The 24,783-nt window shown below is 38.2% G+C and overlaps 1 protein-coding gene and 1 pseudogene across 2 annotated transcripts; one reads left to right on the top strand and one right to left on the bottom strand.

The window, feature by feature from the left end:
• Nucleotides 1–949: 949 nt before the first annotated feature.
• On the bottom strand, nucleotides 950–23,261 carry LOC101963435 (membrane-spanning 4-domains subfamily A member 4A). 2 transcript variants are annotated; one of them, XM_013361281.4, is made up of 7 exons: nucleotides 23,091–23,261; nucleotides 16,433–16,623; nucleotides 9,143–9,262; nucleotides 6,717–6,773; nucleotides 4,286–4,441; nucleotides 3,518–3,619; nucleotides 950–1,042 (listed from the first exon to the last, which is right to left on the bottom strand). In XM_013361281.4, the coding sequence occupies exons 2-7, from the start codon at nucleotides 16,565–16,567 to the stop codon at nucleotides 971–973; spliced, it is 642 nt and encodes a 213-aa protein (XP_013216735.1). In that variant the 5' UTR covers nucleotides 16,568–16,623; nucleotides 23,091–23,261; the 3' UTR covers nucleotides 950–970. The 2 variants fall into 2 exon arrangements, with proteins under 2 accessions (XP_013216735.1, XP_040140214.1); XM_040284280.2 differs by having other exon boundaries at nucleotides 16,433–16,592.
• A 793-nt stretch (nucleotides 23,262–24,054) lies between these two features.
• On the top strand, nucleotides 24,055–24,441 carry LOC101978604 (protein kish-A pseudogene; annotated as a pseudogene).
• Nucleotides 24,442–24,783: the final 342 nt, after the last annotated feature.

The following is a 24,783-nucleotide window of genomic DNA, read 5'->3' as shown; positions in this document are numbered from 1 at the left end:
ACTTCAATCCCTGGTACGCTTACTCAGTATATGAGAGTCCTCGTGACTTTACCTACATTATACCAAGCAATTATCACAGGACTGTGAGCCAAGTGATGTTTTTATCCATGAATACGAAGCATAGGGAAATCTTGTAGTATTGTCCATGGTTAGACACATAGCAAATAAAAGAGATGAGATTTTCAAGATAAAAACCCTAGGTTGATTGTATAGAAAGCTCACATTCTTTAGCACATTACTCTTTTTTCTGACCTCAATACTGAAGTCTCTTGTCACAAATATGGGCATCTGAATGGGAAACAGGTAACACATGAATGAACTGCTTTTAATTTTATTTATTTTTGCTCTGTAACAACAAAATCAAGTATACAAGTATATTTGATGAATATTTATTAAAAATGGTGTATTGTATAATCCTGTATATGGAACTGGAAACAAATCTCATTAAAATTCAATCCTGCCTAGTAGGAAATAGCAGGAGAGAGGGAGAGAAAATGAGTTGTATCTGATCCACACGTACTTATACTCAATACTCAGGCACATGCAAGGACTGGATGTGCTATCCCGTGGCACTTTTCATGGGAAAAAAGAAAGAAAAAGTGGGGAGACACATGTATTCAAATTTCTTGAAGGAAAAATAATCTGTGTCCCAGCTGTCTCATTTCAGCAGCAATCACAGTTTCTTTGCCTGTTTAATCCCTATATATCAAGTCTTGAGAATAAATGAAAAAGTCCAAGTTCTTCTTACCCTTAAATGCATGCTTTATTTATTTAATTTCAAATATTCTGATAAAGATACAGAGGATTGAGTTGTCAAGTTCCTGGAGAAAAATGAGAACATGATTCTGAATTTATAAACACACACACACACACACACACACACACACAAATCAGAGTGGCATTCTAAATTGCGTTCTTGAGTTAAAGTAAGAATAGATTTTCTGGAACATTTTTCCTCTTGATGGTGGCATTACACTTCCTTAAAAGATTCATAAACTGCTGTCTCTGTCACAGGAGGATTTGGTGGCAGAATGATCAAAGCCTGTGAAATAAATGAGAATGCCACAGGTGAGAGACCAAACTATGACAGGCCTCCCTTCCCCACCCACTTATGTCATCCGCAGCGTCCACGCCACCCTCTCTGAATTCCATCCAGAGTGGACTCTCAGGCGTTCCTCAGACCAGGCTGGATCCAGGAGCCTCACCCAGTGATGGCTCTGGGCCTGAGATGCTGATGGCTGGGAGCCTTAGAGTTGATCCATCTTATTCGAGAACGATGGTCTCTGAGGAGTCACCCCTAACCCAGGTGCTATGGGAAATGCGGGGCTGCTCCTCCAAGCCAGGTTACTGGTGCTGATGACAGTGCACATCCAAATCAGGATCTGCTACCACAATAAAGCCCCACTGAACCCACACTGGCCCGGGGTGGCAGGAATTATCAGGAAACTCACACTTCTCAGACCTTAATTAGGCAAAACCCACTATGAGACTTCAGGTGATTTAGCTCCTGTCTCTTCTGTGGGGGAGTTAGTTGTGGTGTGGCCTGGGAGCCTCCAAAGAAGGCAAAGAGGCACAAAGAACAGAAATGAGAACCACAAGAGCCGTCTCATTAAACTGTTGTTCTCTATTTGTCTGTGAGTTTTGCTGCCCCAGGGCCTTTGTGTAATGAAGCTAATGAGCAGCTGCTGGGTTTTATTTATTTACTTATTTATTTTTTATTTGTTCTTTTTAGTTATACATGACAATAGAACATATTTTGACATATTATCCATACACGGAGTACAACTTCCTCTTCTGGTTGTACATGATGTGGAATTACATCGGTTGTGTGTTCATATATGAACATAGGAAAGTTATGCTTGATCCATTCTACTAGCTTTCTATTCCCATTCCCCCTTACTTCCCTCCAATCCTCTTTGTCTAATCCAAAGTACTTCTATTCTTCCCTACTCAGCCCTCTTCGCTTATTGTGAGTTAGCATCCCCATATGAGGGAGAGCATTCAACCCTTGGTTTTGAGGAATTGGCTTGTTTCACTTACATGATATTCTCCACTTCCACCCATTTCCTAGCAAATGACATAATTTCATTCTTCTTTATGGCTGAGTAATATTACGTTGTGTGTATGTACCACATTTTCTTTATCCATTCATTTGTTGAAGGGCACCTAGGTTGGTTCCATAGCTTAGCTCTTGTGAATTGAGTTGCTATAATGTGGCTGTACCACGACAGTATGCTAATTTCAAGTCTTTGGGGTATATGCCGAGGAGTGGTATAACTGGGTCAAATGGTGGTTCCATTCTTAGTTTTCTGGGGAATCTCCATACTGCTTTCCAGAGTGGTTGCACCAATTTGCAGTCCCACCAGCTGCTAGGGTTTCACTAGCCACTTTCTTTCTGGAACCCTCAATGTTTAGAGGAAACCCCCGATCAACGTTATGGCTGGATCTGGAGCATCTCCCCAAAGGCTCAAATACTGAAAGCTTGGTCCTCAGTACAGCAATATTCACAGGTAGAGGTTTTAGGAAGTGATCGGATCCAGGGAGCTCCAACCTCATCAGTGGATTAGTCTACTGATATGTTGTTCATCATTTGAGTGGACTGCAGGGAATGGTGGAAACTACCGGAGGTGAGATCTAGTTGAGGGGAGTACGTCTTTGAGGGTGTGTCCTTGAAGACGATACTTTGTTCCCAGCCCCTGTCACCACCCTGTTCTTTTTAGGACCTCTTTCCTGGTCTCTTCTCTCCATTTCTTGCCTTACTCTCTGTGTGAGTCATTATCTTCTGGGAGAGCAGAAGACGGAATCTACTGCAGGTCTCAAAATGGACAAAGAAGTTTAATCCCTGAAATTTCTTGAGTAGTCTAGGAAAGGTTTCTGTAATTGAGTAAAGAAACAAAATCTGGCCTTCTTGGAGGACCGCTCCATTGTGAAGAAGTCTCTGATCTAGACTCAAGATGCCCTTGAAGGGGGCTAGTCAGACTCCTGAGATCACACCCCATAGTTGAGACTTTTGTGATTCTATCCCCTTGAGTGGGGGACTTTGGAGAACTGTTTGGATCGCAGGGCTATAACCTCATCGGTATATTAATCCACTGAAGGATTCCTAATTTGAATTGGACTGTTGGGAGATGACAGAAAATGTAAAAGGTGGGACCTGTCAATTCGAGGAGGTGACACTCCTGTAAGGAGGTTAGGAATCAGCTGACTTTGAGTCTATCAGAAAGAACATGGCTCTGGATGGATCTTACCTAATCCTGTGAGCCCTTTAGAAGAGACTGAAAGAACTTGAGACATAGGCTGTCCTCAGAGAAGTATGTCCTCAGAGAAGTATTTCATATTCCACGTGAAATATGCCACATGAGCATGGAAGAGGGCTAGTACAGCCTGGTGAGACCCCGAGGAGCCTTGAAACTGAGGTAATCAACCTGTGCTGTCTTAAGCCTCCTGGGAGAGCAGAAGACAGAATCCCACTGTAGAAAACTGGTAGAGACGCCTTCAAAGGAAGGCCAACTCTCACCTCACCGGGGCTGCAGCAGATCACTTTGCATCCAAAAGCAGAGAGGGACACAGCAATGCAGAATTCCAGCACACTCAGAATAAGCACCACACACACCAGACCCTAAAACAAAGCACGACAAAGGAACACAAGGAACGGAGATGAGAGGGTCCAAGCTGATTTGCCCCAAATCCATTGTAAGTGATAAAAAAAAAAAAAGTAGTCAAGATAGACAACCAAGATGGAGAATTTGTCGGGAGCTGGATATGGAGGCTAAAATGTCCTCAGAAGGATATTTGAACATTGGGAATCATGTCAAGAAGGTGGCTGGATTTATCGCCACCGGTAGGATAACGTTCAAGACAATTTTCAAATATTACTAGAGGATCACGGAACCTCATGAGGCTCCCTCAGGAAGCCCTGAGGACCTATAGGAACTGACATCTGCCCTCCTTTTTTCCCCCCCCCCCAGTGGACATAATAGTACACACTGATCTGTGTTTTAAAATCAGACAGGAAAAATGGTGCAAACATGCTCATCTCAGTAGCTATTTGATGAGTATGTGCTCTGTCGATATTGCTTTCTACTCGGTTGGCCTCATGCTTTGTAGAGGAAGAACAAACAGCAATGAGAGGTGAACCTGATGGCTCAATAAAACACCGTTCTGTTTCTCAGTCACATCCAAATTCCCAAAGTGCCTCACTAATTAAAGGAGGTTGCTTTTGCCAAGGTCAGAGCCCTGCGCACTTCTTCCACCCTGGTATCCCCGGAAAAGAGGAAGCACTTACCATTAAAGTTTTCATGGTCCCACAACGATCTGAAATCTCATTGTGGTAACAGTAATAGTAAAAGTTGGTAAAAATAGCCAAATTAATTATAGTGATGATCATCCCTGTGGAAGCCAACACAGAGCTGACAATGTTCAGGCCTAGACTGCTTCGGACCTAGGAAGCAATGAAAATCAATTAAACAACCCACAACATCCCCACATAGATCTCCATCGATCTCTTTCAACCTCCACCTCTTTCCCATCCCATTTCATCCTCTCAATCTTCATTAATAATCTCTTAAATCGACTCTTTTCCCTCAGGACTTTCAATCCTAAATTTTTGCCGAAACAAAAATATGATCTTGTTCTTCCCAAGAATAAATCCTTCATAGATAAAGACCTCAAAACACTTAACACCAAAAACCCAAATAACCCAGTCAATAAATGGACTAAGGAACTGAACAGACACTACACAGAAGAAGAAATACAATCGACCAAAAAAATATGGAAAAAACTTTTATCATCTCTACTAATTAGAGAAATGCAAATCAAAACTACTCTGATTTTCTCTCACTCTGGTCAGAATGGCAGTTATCAAGAATACTAGCCACAATAAGTGTTGGTGAGGATGTGGGGGAAAAGGTACACTCATACATTGTTGGTTGGACTGCAAATGCATGCAACCATTTTGGAAAGAAAACTTGGAGTGGAACCACCATTTGACCCAGTTATATGGGTCAAATGGGTTTATTATCAAAGGGCTTAAATTCAGCATACACAGTGACGCAGTGACACAGCCACATCAATGTTCATAGCAGCTCAATTCACAATAGCTGAACTATGGTACCAACCTAGGTGCTCTTCAACAGAAGAATGGATAAATAAAATGTGGTACAAGTGCACAATGGAATATTACTCAACCTTAAATAAAAACGAAATTATAACATCTTCTGGTAAATGGAAGGAACTAGACAACATCATACTAAGTGAAGTAAACCAATCCCCCAAAACAAAAGGCCAAATGTGTTCTCTATTAAGAGGATGCTGATCCATATTGGGGGGAGGGGGGCTTGCAGGGGAAGAATGAAGAAACTTTGGATTGTGCAGAGGGGTGTGAGGGGAGGGGTGGAGCTGTGGGGATGAGATGGAGGGTAGAATGAGACAGACATTATTACCATATATATGACTACACGACTGGAGTGACTCTGTATCATGTACAGACAGAGGATGAGAAGTTGTGCTCCATTTGTATACAATGTGTCAAATTGCATTCTACTGTCATCTATAACTAGAACTAATGTTGAAAAAATAGAAGGGATACCAGTAGAATAGAAATAGGGAACCAGGGGGAGGGAGGGGAGGAAAGGGGGAGGTATTAGGGAATGAAATTGATCAAATTATACTGTTTTATTGGTGTGCATGTATGAATATATCATAAAAAGTCCCACTGTTATGTATAACTATAATGTGCCAATCAAAATGGAAAACAAAGATTAAATCCTTCAGATAACTCCTATGGGCACAAGAGATGAACTCTCAATCCCCCAAGAGAGATTTCAAAGTCCCTTATACTGTTCCTGCGTCCATTTCCTCCCCTGTTCTGCTACAGGTGAGTGATCTCTCCTCATTTCTAACTGATTCTCAAGTCTCATGCCTCTATTCTCATATTATGTCTCTCTTCTGTGTATACTTTTGTTCGTATTCTCTTCTCATGGAGAAGGTATGGAAGGTTTTTATAGAAATAGAAATTGCTCAGGCAATTTGAGGTTTGGTGTGCATGTCGTGCAAGGTATATTTTAATGGCAGTAGCTAGTGGAGAAGGAAGGAAGGTAGGTGGAGGACAAATTTGGAAAGACTATATTTATTATGCTCCAGAATTTAAAATTTATCCTTGAGCAAAGAAAACTCAAATATGGCCCTTAGCCAGTAAAATGTTTGCTGAGATCTAGACTTTTGCCTTTTACATGCTGACCCAAGAGTTATGTTTTAAATTCACTGTTTCTTATGTAATAGTGCTTGAGGAACTTCCTTTATTGCAAACTCAAATCCTTCCTGGATACAGTTGGAATACTCATTTTCATCAGTAAGTCAATAAAGATTAGTCCACTCCAATACTTAATGTTGTCATTATGGGCTGGATCTCAAGCTTCAAGACTTGGATGGCTGAATCCACCTGACATTTCTTTTCTAGAATTCTCTGTATCCTATATCTGCATAACAATTTGTGCAGCAACTACTCTGCCAAAATATCTGGTCAATGTCAGTAACTCTATTAACAGCCAATTGTTCGTCCACCATTTTTGAAAGAAAGATCTTTCTAGGTAAAATTGATAATATCTCTTGATGTTTTTAAATCAAAGAAACAAACTTTGCTTTCTGTTCTGGAAGAATGCACATTTGATTAAATCCTTCCCCTTTCCATGATGAAGTAAAATAAAAAGAAATATTACCATTCCTTTTGTAGTTCTTTTTCCTGCTGCAATTGAAAAGGAGCCTGAAATAATAAACTAGGAATAAGAGGGAAAATGTGGTTAAAAAACTTTAAAGATATGTCAGAAATTATAACTTACTATAACTTATTAATTTATTAAATTTGTGGTATTAAGGGAAAAATCACATTAATTGCTACTATTATTTACAATGTTGATAAGGCATTTAATACAATTCAAAATTACTATTGACTTAAACATGGTTAATAGAATGTGAAGAACTGTATTTTCTATAATATGATAGAATGTCTGTTTTCACCTAAAAGTTTTTATCATGTTCAGTGGGGAAATACTAGGGTGTCCTCCTTAAAATTAAAATCAAGATAATGATATGGATTATTATATAATAGTATTCTGAGTACAGTAACCAAAATACTTAGGTGAGAAAATATTTGAATAATTTGTTAGATTTACTCTTATTCACATATGAATATGATTTATATTTTAAACATCCAAGAATATCATCTAAAAACTAATACTAACTATTAAAAGTTCAGTCAGGCACATGGAAAACATTATATATTATATATGTTGTATCAGATATGCTGTGCCATAAATTATATATGATTTATAAATATTTGTCTATTTGTACGTTAAAAGATAAGACTTAACGAGAAAATGTCATGAAGCATAGCAAAAATTATATATAGCATCTCAGAAGACTAGACTTAAGAAGGAAAGCAAAAGATATACATGAGTAAAACATGACAATGTTCCAAAGGAAACAAAAGCAAGCTTGAATAAATAGACCAAAGTGGGGATAATGCTCCAAGATTCTCATCAAGACCCACAGCTGTACTAAAGACCTAAAGAGGCTCCAAATAAGAAAACTGTACGATTGGTCTTTGAACTTGTACCATATAAAGGAGAAAAGGGAGGCACTTTTCAACTGAAGTTTGGAAGTAAGGGTGAGAAAATAATTGAAGGTATCAGCAAAAATGTTTCTCATGACTAAGCAAAGGCTTGTCAGGTGGCAAAACACCTGCAGTCCTCTGATGACAGATCCTGTAGTTCCCAGTGAACCAATGAACATGCAGAGAAGTCATGAACTGGGTAAGGAGGTTTCCACCCTAGTCTTGCAAAAAAATAAAAAAATAAAAATGAAAGTAGAAGTGGAAAACTAGAGTGGTTAGAGTGGTATGTTTTGATTCTAGAACTGGACTGATGCTTTTCAAGTCATGATTCCTATACCAAAAAGATCTTGGGAAACGTCCTTAAATCCTGTAAGTCACGATTGCTTCATCCATGCTATGAAGACAAATCCTCCCTCAGAAGTTGGTGGTGATTACTTGGGACAGGACTGTGCCACTCAGCAGGGAGCCCAGATTTGTGGAAGAGTTTCATAAAAGCTCTTTTGGCCTTGGTATTATTAAATAAAGTGTAGCTCAGCTTCCAAAAGATCTGCATTTACTCTTCTTCAAATCTGGCACTTCAGCGGTCAACAGGACAGAAAAATTAAAAAGGCAAGTCTCTCACAAAACTCCAAACTCTCTTATTCTCAATTTTATAGATACGTGGATATCCTTTAACACTTGAATATGTTCCCTAGTTCTAACAAAGATGCATTTTAGACAGTTTACCTTTGTCTTGTTGGTAGACGAAAAGATAATTTATACTTAGTTTACACTTTCAATTTGCTAAACAAACAAACAACAACAAAAAAACCCTCTTCTTGAATATGTGGGTTTTTTAGGGAAATATTTCTAAATTTTCTTAAATTCTAATATAAATTGTAGTTACATTCATTAAACTTGTGAAACAAAACTTATCTAACAGCAACTCGGTTTTCTAAGATGAGTTCGACAGTACAAATTGCCTATCAGTTATGTCTTCTCTTCTTCCTTTCTAACAACACCCTCATTTTGTTTAGAATCCCATGAGCTTCAGAGCTGGGTGAACAGACACAGAAGTGATTCTTGATTAGTCCAAGTTAACATTAGCAAGTGCATTATTATTGCCCACAGCTGGTTTAAGAATACACATATAACACATTTGTGAACATGAGATGTGTCAGCCAGTCAGATAAATTCTTACCCTACAGGATACCAGCTCTGGAACTGACTAGCCTTTGCACTTTTTGTGGTTCATCTTTGCTGTCTTTTGCTGTCAATCTTTAATTCGTTCTGATTTGAGCCAGTGGTTACAGGCTGCTATGCTCTATCCTAATAGATACATACTAAATATTTGGTAGATCCAACTTTCCAAGAGTTTTGTATTTTCATTGACACTTTAAATATGAAAAATCTGAGTCATCGCAAGGTTGAATATACCTTTCTGAAAATTCTAGAACTACTAGAGAGAATTGGGGTAGGATTCCATGCAAAGCCTGACCTTATTAACAACAGTGTTAAGATACCTCCAGTTATTCCAGAAGATATGCTACTCACCATCAGTGACCCCCAAAATGTGTACCCCGAAATTATAAGTGGTCCATCAATGAACCGCTCGAGAGTCATCATTATTATCCCGAAGATGAAGATAATCAGGGCAATTATAATCTGCACAACCTAGAAATGACAAAGAAAGTTAAAAAAGATCATCCACCACCAAAATTGTGACCATGCTATCTCATATCCAAACACCAAGTGACCCTCATTCTCCATCTTTTGATATAGTCTGATGAATTTACAGATATTCTTATCACTTTTTTTTCTCATCAAGAACTGTGGATATTCTAACTTTTCAAAATTATTCCTCAGAATATTTATCATTGACCCATTAATTTCAAGGTCAGAAGGAGCATGCCAAAACCTGCTCAGGGCACTTTTCTGATATTCTTATTGCTTCTTCTTCTCTTTGTCACATGCTCAAACAGGAGTCATACAGGACATAGGAAGAAATTATTCTAGCAAGAAGAGGTAACCTGAAGGAAAAAAAAAAAACTTAGATGGAGGCAGAGAACAAATGTGGCATTCTCTTGGGATCTGAGGAAAGAATTTGTGTGGGAGACCCACCTTGCACGTGACTGGGTCACACTCCCCGGCTGGGTGCTGAGGTGCTCTGTCACAGAAATGTGGCAGAGCTTTCCCCACCCTTCTTGGGTTCCAGGGTCCGTGTCTGGTGCATGGGTGTGTCTTGCTACAGCCCCGTGGGTGAAGCTGTGCTCACCTGTTCCTTTGTAATAAACCCCTTGCCCTGTTTAGGATAGAATCTTCCATGGAAGTGCCTTGAGTGTGTCCCCTTCTCTTACTGTGCCCTTGGGTGTGGCCTACCCAGGTGTCAGTCAACCTGCTGACACTGGACATCATGAAGATACTCAGTCCCTGAAACCTGACCCCTTGCCTCATTTGAACAGCTTCTCCTCAATAAAAGGGGTCAGCGCCTGCTCTCACTCTCTCTCTTCCTGCGGACCCTTAAGGTCAGAGGAGCCGTCACAGTGACCCCAAACAAAAAGGTATTTGTGTCTCTTGTGTGGTTATTTTGCAAAGCCCAGTTAGCCCAGTTCAACTGGAGTAACCCCTGAGCCTTTTAGTCGAGAGAACAGAAACCTGGCAAATTTGAGTACAGTAAATAAAAATGAGGAATTGGAGTTCAGTTGCGCAAAAGGTATTAAGAAGGAGTTGAAGAAAATGAAAATAGTATCACAACCTTGGGGATGTAGTGAAGGTAGTGTGTAAAGGGAAATTCATTGCATGTGTGCATGCATAAGAAAAGATGAAAGACCTAAAACCAATCCCCTGAGCTTTCATCTTAGGAAACCAGAAAAAAAGAAGAACAAATTAAGTCCAAAGGAAACAAGAAAAAATGAAAAGCATAAGAGAAATCAATGAAACTGAAAATATGAAACCGATAGCCAAAGGCAACAAAAATAGAAATATTGTTTTTAAAGATAAATAAAGCACCCAGAAGGAATGTTTTAAAATCAATTTCCTTTTAGCCAGTCTATGAAAGAAATAGGAGAATACCAATTAGAAATATTAGATATGAAATAAGGAATGTTATTGCAGAACATAGGGAATAAAAAGATTAATAAAGGAATACTATAAGAAATTCTGTACCCACAAATGAGATAACCTAGATGAAGTGATAAGTCCTCAAGGCATAATGTACCAAAACTCACAATAAGAAATAGCTGATCTGAGTAGGCTTATGTCATTAAATAAGATGACTTCATGATTTAAATATTCCAAAACAGAAAGTACCAATTACAGAAGATTTCAATAGCAAATTCTTTAAAAAAGAAATGATACCAGTTCTCTATAATATCTTCCAGAAAGTGTAAATAGTGAGCATGCATTCTAACTCATTCTATGAGAGAGGGCAATATCATAATAGAAAACCCAGACAGAAATTACCCCAAATAATAAACAAATAAATAAATAAAAAGAAAGAAAACTGAAAGTCAACCCTTTTGAAATTCTTACTAAAATATGAATATGGGATACTAAAGTCCTCAACAAAACATCATTGAATTGAATCTAAGAAGGTATAAAAAGAATAATCTTCTGTAACAAGTGATATTTATCCCAGGTAGGTAAGTTCAAAATTTAAAAATCAATTAATCTTAACTATCACATCAATAAACTGAAGAAAAATCATGTGATCATATCAATAGATGCCGAATAGGCATTAAAAAAAACTCCTAGTAAATTAGAAATGGGGAGGAACTTCCCCAACTTGCTAAAGAATACCTACAAAAATCCCACAGCTCCCTTCATAGTTAACAGTGAGAAGCTCAAAGCTTCCCACCAAGATGAAGGGCAAGGTACTTCTTTCAACGCTGTGCTAAAGTCCTACCTAAACTAACATTAAAAAGTAAAGGAAATAAAATGTAAAAATGTTCATAAATGACATGATGATCATGTAGAAAAATCTGAAGGTAAAACAAAACAAAACAAAATACTCCTGGAACTAATAAAACTCATAACTGATTATAACAGGGTTTGGAGGATATACAAGCATCAATCACTTCCCTTTTCTGCAATAAGTAGAAATTGAAGTTAAAAAAAAACAGTTATTTTCTTTCAGGATTTGGAACATAACATTCCAAACCCTCCTGGCTTGTAGAGTTTATGCTGAGAAATTAGAAGAAATAATTCTGAATGTTTGTCTCTAAATGTGACCTGACATTTTTCTCTTAAAGCTTTTAAAATTTGATCTTTGTTTTGTATGTTAAGCATTTTAATTATAATGGGTCTTGAAGAGCCTCTTTTTTCATCTGCTCTATTTGAGGTTCTGAATTCTTCCTGTATCTGAATGTCCATCTCGTTCTGAAGGTTTGGAAATTTTTTCTATTATTATTTCCCTGAAGAGTTTATCCATTCCATTAGCTTGCACCTCAGAGCCCTCAAAATTCCAGTGTTTCTTAAATTGGGTCTTTTCATGTTATCCCAGAGTTCTTACATATTCTTATCATGTTAATTATTTTTTTTCCTTTGATACTAGCTGAATATTCAAGGCTGGCCACTTTGTCTTTCAGTTCTGAGGTTCTGCCTTCAGCATGGCTTACTCTATTTAAATTAGTAGCCTTAAAAATTACATACTTAGGTATTGATTTGGGATTGTTATGTGTAAATCTGAAAAATGTGTACAAAACCTGTAAGGAAAACTATAAAACTCTGATGGAATAGATCAAAGAATTAAATAAACCTGAGAAGATATTCTATTCATTGTTCATGGACAGGAAGACTTAATATTGTCAAGATTTAATTTCTTCCCAACTTCATGTACAGATTCAATGCAATCTAAAAATCCTAATAAGTCATTTTGTAGGTATGAACAAACTGATTCTGAAGTTTATATGGAAAGGTGAAAGACTCAGAATAGCAGATGCAGTATTGATGAAGAATAGAGTAAGAAGGCTAACACTATACAACTTCAGCGCATATTAGAAAGCTGCATTTATCAAGACACTGTGGTATTGGAAAAAAATAATAGTAAAATAGATCAAGGGAATAGAATAGAAACCTCAAAAACTGGCACATAAACAGCATCAACTGACCTTTGAAAAAGGAAAAAAAAGGTGATACAATGAAGAAAAGACAGTACTAGTAAACTAGAAAGCAAAAACTAAATGGAGGCTGATCTTTATCCTTCAATGTAATTAACTCAAAATGGCACACATACCTAAATGTAAAACTCAAATCTATAAAATTCCTTTAAAAAAATAACATAGACAAAAATCTTGGGTTTGGGAGACTTTTTTCTCTACAATGAAAGAGAGAACAGAGAAGCTGAATTTCATCAAAAATATTTTTTTTTGCTCTGCAAAAGGTACTGGAGGGAAGAAAAAATAGCAGAATGAATCAGGCATTATTACCCTATGTATGTCTATGATTACATGCCAGTGTGATTCTACATCATGGATAACCAAAAGAATGAGAAGTTATACTCCATTTATCTATGATGTGTCAAAATGTGTTCTACTCTCATGGATAACTCATTAGAAGAAACATTAAAAAAGAAGAAGGAGGAGGAGGATAAGGAGGAGGAGGAGGAAGAGGAGGAGAAGTAGAAGAAGAAGAAGAAACAACATACTATCAAGAGAAGAAAATGCAAGCCAGGGAGACTGGAGAAGATATTCCCAAAAGACATGGATGCCAAAGAATTGTCATAAAAAATTGAACTCTTAGAACAATAAGAATACAAACAACTTGGTTAAAAAAAAATAAGGGGCAAAGACAGACACCTCACCAAGAAAGATATAAAGATGGAAGAGTCATGCATGAAGGTGCTTCACGTCACATGTTATTGGTGGGATGCAAATTAAAGCAACAACGAGATCCCACTAAACACTGTTCTTGGGACCAGCCCAGAGCGCTGACAACACTGAATGCTGGAGGGGAGGCCAAACAGCCGGGAGCTCACCCATTACCCACGTTGTTCACCCACTGTCGCTCCCCGCTGGTTGGAAATGTTCAAAATGGCACAGGCACTTGGAATACAGCTTGACAGTTCCTCTTTAAGCTAAGGTCTTCGTTTTCAATATACTTATGCATCCTAGTGAGCTCATTGTTATGTATTTGCACATGCATATAACCTAATTTAGTCAACTTCTTTGCCCAAACCTCACATTCCTTTCTTCTCATCCCTTCCCCTGGACCCCTTTCTCTACTGGCTGTAGCCTCCCTTCTACTTTCATGAGATCCCCTCATTTCCTTCTTTTTTTTTTCTCTCTATTTTCCACATATGAGAGAAAACATATGACCTTTGGTTTTCTAAGTCTGACTTAGTTCATTGAACATAATGTTCTCTAGTTCCATCAAGTGACATAATTTGGCTCTTCTTTATGCCTAAATAAAACTCCACTGTGTGTGTGTGTGTGTGTGTGTGTGTGTGTGTGTATGCATAATGCAGATTTCTTTCACTTAATACACATTAAGTTTCCTCCATTTTTTTTCCTGGCTTGATAGCTTGTTTCAATTAGCATTGAAAATATTCAATATGTATGTACACACACACTTACACCTATTCTTTATCCACTCATCCATTTATGGATACCTCAGTCGCCTGACTGTATTGCTCTAAACATGAGTATGCATGTATCATTATGGTATGCTGACTTTAATTCTTTTGCATAGATCCCAAGGAGTAGAATAGCTGGGTCATATGGTGGTTCCATTCCCAGTCTTTTGAGAAATCTCCATGCTGATTTTTATATGGTTTTACTAATTTACAGTTCTATAGTCTTTAAGTAAATCCATTTTCCCTACATCCTCACCAGCATTTATTATTATTTGTATTCGTGATAAAGGAATTCAGCAGTTTCTTACAAAACTGAACAAATTCTTACAATATGCTATGATTCGGATTTAGTTTGTCTTCCAAAGGTTTGGGTGATGAAAGCTTGGTTTCCAATGTGGTAGAGTTGAGGTGGCAGGACCCTGAAGAGCTGAGGCCTTGTGAAAGGTAATTAGTTCATGTGGAACCATCCATGTAAGGGGTTTTTACTGGTCTTGAGGAGAGGGGTAGCTCTCACAAAAGCAAACTGTTATAAATTCAGGTGCGGCATGTACTTGGCCTCCTCTACATATGGCCATTTTTCTTTATCCTCCTCCAAAATGTCTGGATGTAGCCAAGGAACTCTCACTAGAATGTAATACATTTTTCACTTTTCAGCCCCCACAAGGGTAAACCCTATACACTCATTTCTTTTTTAAGTTACCAAGCCTCAGGTATTTTGTTCTAACAACACAAAATGGACTTGAACACCAACAATTGTGTTCGTTCCAATGAGTTGAACATTTATGACCCTTGGAAACCCAGACACAGATATTCATAGCAGCTTTATTGACATTTGCAACCAAAATATCATTTTATAGAAGAATGTGTAAAAAGGAACTGAGGTACATTCAGAAAAAGGAATATTTTCAGTGCTAAATTGAAACAAGCTATCAAGTCATAAAAAAACATGGAGGAAACAATGTATATTAAGTGAAGGAAATCTACATTAAAAGGCTAAATTATTTAATTTGTCATTTAATTAAATCATTAAATTTAAATTGATATTTAATTCCAGTAGTATGAGTTTTAGAACAAGGCAAACTATAGAGGAATTAAAACAATAGCAGTTTCCAGGGGCTAGAGAGGAAGGAAGAATGAGTACACAGAGCATGGCGGATTTTCAGAAAAGGGAAATTACTTTGACACTATGAAGATGGATATGTGTATTATACATTTGTCCAAAGAGAGAATCTTAATGTGTATTACAGACTTTGAATTATAATGATCTGTCACTGAAAGTTAATCAATTGTAAAAAATGTACTGGCAAGGGAGATTGATAATGGGAAACTAGAGTGACTATGGGATATATCTGTGTTTTCCTCTCAATTGTTCTTTAAAACTAAAATTCCTCTTTAAAAAGTCTGTTTAAGAATACTTACTAAGCCTGGTGTGGTGGCACACTCCTATAACCCCAAAACTGAAGCAGAAGGATCACAAGTTCAAAGCCAGACTCAGCAAAAGTGAGACACTAAGCCTCACTTTTGAGACCCTGTCTCTAAATAAAATACAAAACAAGGCTGGGGAGTGGCTCAGTGCCTCTGAGTTCAATCCTTGATACCCCCCCCCCAAAAAAAGAACACCTTTTAATATATTAAGAATAAACATTGCATATGTCAATATAAATAAGCATTTTCCAAAATTGAAAAAATTTGAATAAGGGGGTGGGGGGAGAATATAAAGTACAATTAGTTGAGCCCAGCTGAATTTGGGATAAAAATAAACCTCTGTATTCAGCATCCCTTAACCTGCCCTATAGTGGCAATGTTTAAACTCTCCATTTCTTTAGCCACATCCATCTGAGATTCCAGGTAGAAGTGTTTGGAAGATAAAATATTCTTTACCATCTGAGAATCAGGCTAAGGAAAGGAACCAGAGAGACAGATAAAGGGACAAATGGTCTTTCTACTACCAGACAGGCCAGTGGCGAGGACCTCGGCTAGCCCACTGAGCCCTTTCTGCAGCTGTTCTTCCCCTGGGCTGAAATAGAACTCTCCTGGATGACCCACCACCTGGAATGGACCTAAAGTCACCATACTTTAAATGTAGCTGGATCAGAAACATGATGTGACAGAGTACCATAACAATTTTTCAAATGATAAGACCTGAAAATTAAACACTGAAGACTCCAGGACTGGCGGGTAAACTACAAGGTTCCTGGGACAGTATTGGGCACTGGGTTGATCGGGTGTGAGTTTACACCCCTGGTCTTCTCTCACACAGGCGACTGACTTACCCCGAGAACCAAGGGTTCACCCTTCAAGAACTTCTTCTGCATCCTTTTCCACACTTGGGAGCGTAGAGCCGTTGCCTGCTCCAGGAACTGCAGAGCAGGGCCACCCTCCACGGAGGTCTGTTCCGTTCCTTGCATGGTTATCACGGCCGCAGAAACAGTGCTAGAATAAGAAATTGATTCAGGATAGGGACCTGGATGGGACAAGAGAGGGACATGGCAGTGTGAGTCAGCTTTCTCCCTATGGAGAAATTCTGAACTGTATTATGATAGCTATTTAAGAAAGGAAGGCATAAAAAGGAACACATTAAGAGGAGAGAAGGCGAGAAGGAGAAAAGGAGAGAGAGAGAAAATCTAAGGACCATGTGATGTCAAGATCTTAGTGTTGAAGACAGGAAAATGTGGAGAGAACCAAAATAAATATGTTGGAGCCCCAAATTAGGAAATTTTCTTCAATTTCATATTTCAAGTGTGATCGAATTGATCTCTATTCATATTTTTCCTATTCCATTGGTTATAGCCACCTCTCCATTGAAGGATCACTTTAATATTAGTAGTTAGCTACCCAGAATCATCAGCATTTCCATTTATGTATAGTATCTTATAGTCCCCTTTTTCTTATTGGAACATAGGTACACTCTCAGAACTAGAAGTCTTTCCACTGTCTTTAGTGAGTGTGTTTTATGGAACCTTGAATTTTGTTCTACAAACTCCAGACTTAGAGGATGGAACTTAAGACTCAGAGTCATGCCCTTGACATCACATTTTAAATCTCTTGTCTTATTATAGTGCCTTAAATCTCGGGGCCGGGGATATGGCTCAAGTGGTAGCGCACTTGCCTGGCAAGAGTTCGGCCGGAGTTCGATCCTCAGCACCACATACAAACAAAGATGTTGTGTCCGCCGAAAACTAAAAATAAATATTAAAAATTCTCTCTCTCTCTCTCTTTCTCTCTCTCTCACTCTCTCTTTAAAAAAAATTAAATTAAAAAAATTTAAAAATTCTCTCTCTCTCTCTCTCTCTCTCTCTCTCTCTCTCTCTCTCTCTCTCTCAAAGAAAAAAAAAATCTTGACTTGCCAATGCATAGTGAAGATCCCCAACCTGTAGGTCCAAGCTGCTAGTTTGTCCGTCAGGGTCAAAGACCCCAGATTCATGGACAATTTGCATCTACTTGTGCCTCAGTGAGAGAACATGTTCCTAAAGTTTCAAGGGACACAGTAGTTTTGTAAGATCCTGTTCAGCTCCACACAGCTGAAGCAACTGCATGAAGCTTGCAACACTACCCCGCAACCAGAGCCAGAATGACAGCTTCTTGCCCAGCCCAGCAGCTCAGACTCATGTGCAGGTGAAAATCTTGACCTTGAAGAGTACTTTGTAAAGTGTTAAGGATGTGGATGCTCCAAAAGTTGGGCAGACAGTCACACAGATACACAAGAAATGTGAAAATGGCACTTTCCAACAAACGCAATAATTCCTCAATAACTGACTCCAAAGAAATACAAATACATGAGTTTCCTGAAAAGGAATTAAATAGACTTAAGGAAATTCAGAGATACAACATAATATAGGTAGACAATTCAGACAATTCAATGAAATCAGAAAAACAATTCATGATCTGAACAAAAAACTAAAGATATATATATGTATATAATATATTATATAATCTATTGTATAGATTATATAACCTAGTATATATTAATTATATATTAATCATATATTAATATTATATATTAATATATTATTATATAATATATTATATAACATATAATATGTTATTTTATATTTATGTTATATAATATATTATATGTTATAATATATTATATGTTATAATATATATTATCTTATCTAAAACAACATATATATATATATATATGTATATATAAAACAAAGAACCAAACAGAAACTCAAAACTGAAATCTTCAATAAATCAAATTTAAAAATACAAGAGATTTCCATGAAATTCATTTGTAAAAACAAGAGACCCAGAATAGCCAAAGCAATCTTTATCAAGAAGAGTAAAGCAGGAGGCATCACAATACCAAACCTTAAATTATCCTACAGAGCAATAGTAACAAAAACTGCATGGTATTGGTACCCATACAGACATGTAGACCAGTGGTACAAAGCAGAAGACATAGAGACAAAACCACATAAATGTGATTATCTCATACTAGAAAAAGGCACCAAAAACATACATTGGAGAAAAGATAATATATTCAATAAATGGTGCTGGGAAAAGTGGAAATCCAAATGTAGCAAAATGAAATTAAACTTCTATTTCTCACAAAAATCAACTCAAAGTGGATCAAAGACTTTTGCACTAGAACAGAGATCCTGCACCTAGTAGAATAAAAAGTAGGCCCAAATGTTCCTGATGTCAGCTTAGGACATGACTTCCTTAACAAGACTCTTAAGTGCAAGCAATAAAATCAAGAATCAATAAATGGGATGGATTCAAACTAAAAAGCTTCTCTCAGAAAAGGAAAAACATCTTCACCACATGCTCCTTAGATAGAGCACTAATCACCAGAATATATAGAGAACTCAAAAAACACCAAAAAAAAAATAATAACCCAATCAATAAATGGGCTAAGGAACTGAACAGACACTTCACAGAAGAAGAAATACAGTCAATCAACAAACATATGAAAAAAATGTTCATTATCTCTAGCAATTAAAGAAATGCAAATCAAAACTACTCTAAGATTTCATTCACTCCAGTCAGAATGGCAATTCTAAAAAATACAAGCAATAATAAGTGTTGAAGAGGATGTGGGGGAAAAGATTCATTGATATTGGTGGTGGGACTGCAAATTGGTACAACCACTCAGGAAAGCAGTATAGAAATTCCTCATAAAACTAAGAATTGAAACACTATTTGACCCAGTTATCCCACTCCTCGCTTCATAACCAAAGGATTGAAAATCAGCTTACTATAGTGACTCAGCCACATCAATGTTCATAGAAACTCAATTCACAATAGCTAAACTATGGAACCAACCTAGATGTCCTTCAACAGATGAATGGATAAAAAAAATGTGGTATATATACACAATGAAATATTACTCAGCTTTAAAGAAGAATGAAATTATGGCATTTGCAGGTAAATGGATGAAACTAGAGAATGTTATGCTAAGTGAAATAAGTCAATCCCCCCAAACCAAAGCCCAGATGCTTTCTCTGTTAAGAGAAATACTGGGGGGTGGAAGGTAGGAAAGAATGAAGAAACTTTGGATTGTGCATAGGGCCATGACGGGAGGGGTGTGGCTGTGGGGGTGGGAAGGATGGTGAAATAAGACAGACATTATTACCCTATATACATGTATGAGTACACTACTGGTGTGACTCTATACCACGTACAGCCAGAGGAATGAGAAGTTGTGTTCCAAGGGTGTACAATGTGTCAAAATGCATTCTACTGTCAAAAATAAATAAATAAATAAAATTAACCACCACCACCCCCAAGTACAACAGATTTCAACAGCAGACTGGATCAAGCAAACTATTAAACTTTGTAAACTTGAAAACATCTTGGAAAATTAGCCGTAAGGGAGAAAAGAGTGGGGGGAAGCATAAAAATATGTGAAGAAAATCTAAGGTACTGATGGGATACCATTAACAAATTTTCACATTATGGGAGTTCCAGTAGGAGAAGAGACAGAAAGGGATAGAAAGCTCACTTAATAAAATAATTGATGAACAGTTCCCTAGTCCAGGGAGAGAAATGAACATCCAGATCCATGAAGCTCAAAGTTCCCCAAAGAGATTCAAACCAAAGACCTCCTCTCCAAGGCATATTATAAACAAAACATCAAAGTCAGAGACAAAGATAGACTCTTACAACAGCAAAAGAAAAAGCAAGTCAAATCTAAGAGAGTCTTGATTACACATCAGTGGATTTCTTGACCAAAAATATCCTGAAGGGGATGAAAAAGTCAAAGCGCTAAAATAAAGACAATAACCGCAACCCCAAAATAGTGTAACCAGAAAAAACTCTCCATCAAGGAAAATAAAGATTTCCTCAGGTAAGCAAAAATAGGGAACTTATTACCACCAGACTGATCACACAGGAAGTATTTAATGGAGCTATTCAAGCAGAAACTAAAGGATAAATATTATCATGAAAATATAAGAAGGTATAAAAAAACCACTGGCAGAGGTAGACACATAGTCACATTCAGAATAAACTATCATGGTGGTGTATACATCATTCATATCACCGATATGCTGGGTAAAAATTAAAATGGTCCAAAATAACTATGGTGACGCAAGTTGTAAAGGAACAACACAAAATGTAGAAAAACGTCAATTGTGATATAAAAATATACATCATGGGGAGGAGGGTAAGGTTCTATTGGTCATCCTCTTCTTTAAAACACTTCCTTTGTATTACACTATTAATAAATAGTTAAGCATTTTTAAAGTTGTTGATAAGAGAAATTCAGCTGATTCTGTCCATCTTTGTTACCCTAGCCTTATTTTGAACTTCTCATTTATGTACTTATTTATTCTGTGGTCCTGGGAAATGAAACCAGTACTGTTCTGCCACTGAGCTAGCCCATTCCTTCTTTTTCCTAACACCCCCCTGCCCAAACACACGGGCTTTTTAAACTTTATCTTGAGGCATGGTTTCAGTAAGTTGCTGTGACTGGCCTTGAACTTGCGATCCTGCTGCTTCAGCCTATCTAAGTATCTGACATTATAGTCACGTGTCCTTCTGCTATCTCTCCTTTTTATTTTTGATATCTCTAATGCATTGGCCTTATTTTAGTTTTTTTCCAAAGCAACAATTTCATTCTTATATTGGGGCATTTCCGCATGTCGGTCCCATCCATAGGAATTTCCCTATGAATTGCATCTCTGTCTGCTTCATAACAATAAGCAGAGCATCCCACCCCAACATTGACCCTTCTCGTAAGGACACCGACAGTATCACGCAGTCTCTGCCTCCATTCAGACACAGCTCCCCCCGCACATGAGTCACTCAACTTACCTCCCTGTTACACCACAGAAGCAAAAGGGCTATGAAGTAACTAAAGAGGATTCTTTTCAGTCGAAGTGAACATGTACTTTATTTTATTCTCTTTTATGCAGTGGAGTCTCTGCCTGTGGGGTCTATCTTCAGATAGAGGACTTAGGAAATTTATAAACACCTCTGGTGGCTCTTCTGTATTTGAAGCCTCTCTAGTAAGATGGCAGGCTTCCCCAGGACAAAGACATTATATCAAAACCTGCTTTCAAGTGACTTTGATTCTCTGCCAAGACAGAATCAGGCTCTGGACACTGAAGGCTGATACTCTCTATGTCTTTCTAAGAGACTCTGACCATGGGAGGAGCTCCTACCTTCATATCACAGAAATCCACATGTCTCTGACCCAGGACAAGTCAACTCCCCAAGGACAAAAATGTATGTCTACACTCCAATGATCAATGTCTTCATTTTCAAATATCAGGAAAACCCCAAATGCAGACCCTTGGATAGTATGAACAACATTTCTTCCAGGCTGGGGAAGATCTGACACACACTTTGTCGCATGGCCTTTGACCTCTGGGAGCCCATTGGCGGTTACAGTGTACTTACTTGGGCTCCTGGCACAGAGAGAGACACATGGGCAACTCTTTCATCTCCTATTGGCTATCAAATCCTTGTGGATATGCATGACCACCAATCGTTTGTGTCCTTATTTTTATATTAACACCCCTCATGGGTCACCATCTCCAAGGAGGCATGAAAAGAATGGTCTAAAGGTCTAGACTCACCTTTGACAAACTTATAAAATATAGACCCCAAAAGAGGCCTGCATCTGGGTGGTTTTTTTTTTTTTTTTTTTTTTTTTTGAAGAAGAAAATGGTAGTGATATAGAAATGGTGACCTGGGCAGGGAGACAGACTGGACTAGAATCCAGTATAGTCCTAGCCCTTTCATTAACGAGTCTGATTCCGGGCATTTCCCCTCTCTAGGTTTCTTTCATCTCTCTAAAAAGGGAGTGCGTGGGGGTAGTTTCCCCCAATCTTCTTTGTGATTTCCACAAAGCTAAGAATCTTCAAAGTATTCTGCGCCCGCATAGTTTTTCATGAGCAACTTCAGTTTGTGGCCTGGGTGTGCCATGCATGGTGACAAAGACCACTGGAGAACTGAGCCAGGCCACAGACTATGGCAGGACCATTCACTGTACGTGCATTTGGCTGAGAACACTGCCTTGACCCCAAGCCCTCTCTCCACCAGATCTGCATGTGGCAGATCTTTTCTCTAAATGTCACATTATAAAAATGACAAGTTTGGAGACAGAGAATGAAAACTACAGAAGAAGGAGTGTTTTAGAGGTACATAGATTGATTAATCCAACGTTGAAAATATGTGCTTACAGTTTTTTGAAAGCCCAGAAAGTTAGAGAACAAAAACTACTAAAACTAAAACTACTGACACACACACCCAGCTTTAGACTTTAGGAGGTGGTTGACCATCTTCATCTTGTGCTGCAAACCTACTCCTCCAATGCACAAGATGTACACTTCAAGGTGCACTCAACCCTCCCCGATCCACAGTACCGGTGTGTGCTACGTGAGCTGTCTCATTCTTTCTCCTGTTCCCAGGAGTCTAAGAACCAGTAACTGAAAGTCCATCAGTCCAAAAGCCCAGGAAGGATGTCCCTGGACCTACCTTCTTCCAGCCTGCAGCATGGGCTGCGTCTGATGGGGTCCAGGCTCCAGAGAAGTGCCTCGATTCTCTGTGAAGCTAGAATCAGCTCCTCCCACTTCACACCTGACTCAGATTAAATCTGCCCTTTTTTTTTTTCTAGTGGCTTCTCTGAATCCGAAAGGCCGTGCTGAGAATTTCTGAGAATGACAACTAGTTCCTTTTTTATTGTCCCTAATATGGGAGTGTCTATCTATTGTGCAATTTGCTGAAAAGCAGTGATCACGGCTTACAGTGTCTTTCATATGAAAATAATAGTGGTGACTATGTGTGGGGGTCAGCGGGAGGACGTGTTGTGTGCCCAACTCTGTTGAATGGTCTTAATGCACACAAACGAATCTAATGGCCTTTAGAAGCCTTCTGAAGGCCCATTTTCACAATTTCATAGAGCTCCATGTTATGTTCAAACTATACAATTCAAATATGTTATTTGCATGAAATTACACTGTTGGAGATTCATTGTGAAAGTCCACAAAATGGCAACAAGGTATCAGGGCACTATGACGCATACCAATAACCCCAGCTATGTAGGAGGCAGAGGAAAGAGGATGGAAAGTTAAAGGTCAGCCCGGGCAGTTTAGCCAAAGCTTGTCTTGAAATAAAGAGTAAAAAAGAAAAGAAAAAAAAAAAAAGTTCTGTGATAGGGTTTCCCTGAACTTGGTGGTACACTCAGCTACTTGAGAGGTTGAGGCAGGAAGATAACAAGTTTGAGGACAGCCTCAGCTATTTAGCAATACTGTCTCCAAAAGGAAAAAAAAAAAAAAGAAGTGTGGGATGTAGCTCAGTGGTAGAGTGCCCTGGGTTCGATTTCCAGTGCCCACCCCCTAATTAGAACAAGTTGGCGGCATAGCAATAATTAATACAACACCTTTCAAAGCCAAAGAAGAAACTGGAGTAAAAGAAAGAACCTGGTCTTGCTCTTCTGCCCTGGGCCTGGAAGGGTGATGTGGCTGGGGCATCGATGGCCTCACTATGTCTGCCATTTTCAATTTTCAGAGTGTTGACTGTAATCTTGCTGCTTATATGCACCTGTGCTTATATCCGGTCCTTGGCATCCAGCCTCCTGGACAGAAATAAAACTGGACTATTGGGAATATTTTGGAAGTGTGCCAGAATTGGTGAATGAAAGAGTCCGTATGTTTCAGTATTCTGTGTAGCGATGGCCTTCAGCATCCTTATCATACAGTAGCTTGGAAAAGTGCCAGAATTCAATTGCCATCAGGCTTCAGTATGAACAAGGACTTATCTGCAGAAAATAATGGCAAGAATGGTTAACCCTTTTATCTCTGAACATTGAATGAGAGAAATTTCCAAATGGTTTTCTCTGTTTTATGTTCTGTATAAATAACTAAGATACAACCATTTGATACACAGAGTTTCATAACCTGTTACAACCAACATCAGTACTGTGTCTACAATATTACATTCTGTGCAAATATTATTCTGTTGTGTCTGATATCAGTTTTTAGTAGGGTATCTTTTAAGGCACATAGTAGAAAAAAATTGGTGAATTACTCAAGTTCTTTCACTGTGGTGTGGAAAAAATGAGTCTTTATACAATGACTAGCTTTTTAATTGAGAAAATAGTTCAATTTTGTGTTAGTAAGGATTGCATTCATATTCATTAACACTTGCTTTTCCTCTGGGCACACCAGTT

The sequence above is a fragment of the Ictidomys tridecemlineatus genome, chromosome 4, assembly GCF_052094955.1.
Source record: "Ictidomys tridecemlineatus isolate mIctTri1 chromosome 4, mIctTri1.hap1, whole genome shotgun sequence".
Lineage (NCBI taxonomy): Eukaryota > Metazoa > Chordata > Mammalia > Rodentia > Sciuridae > Ictidomys > Ictidomys tridecemlineatus.
The sequence above is the reverse complement of the archived record's forward strand: the minus strand, read 5'-3'. Positions and strand labels throughout refer to the sequence as shown.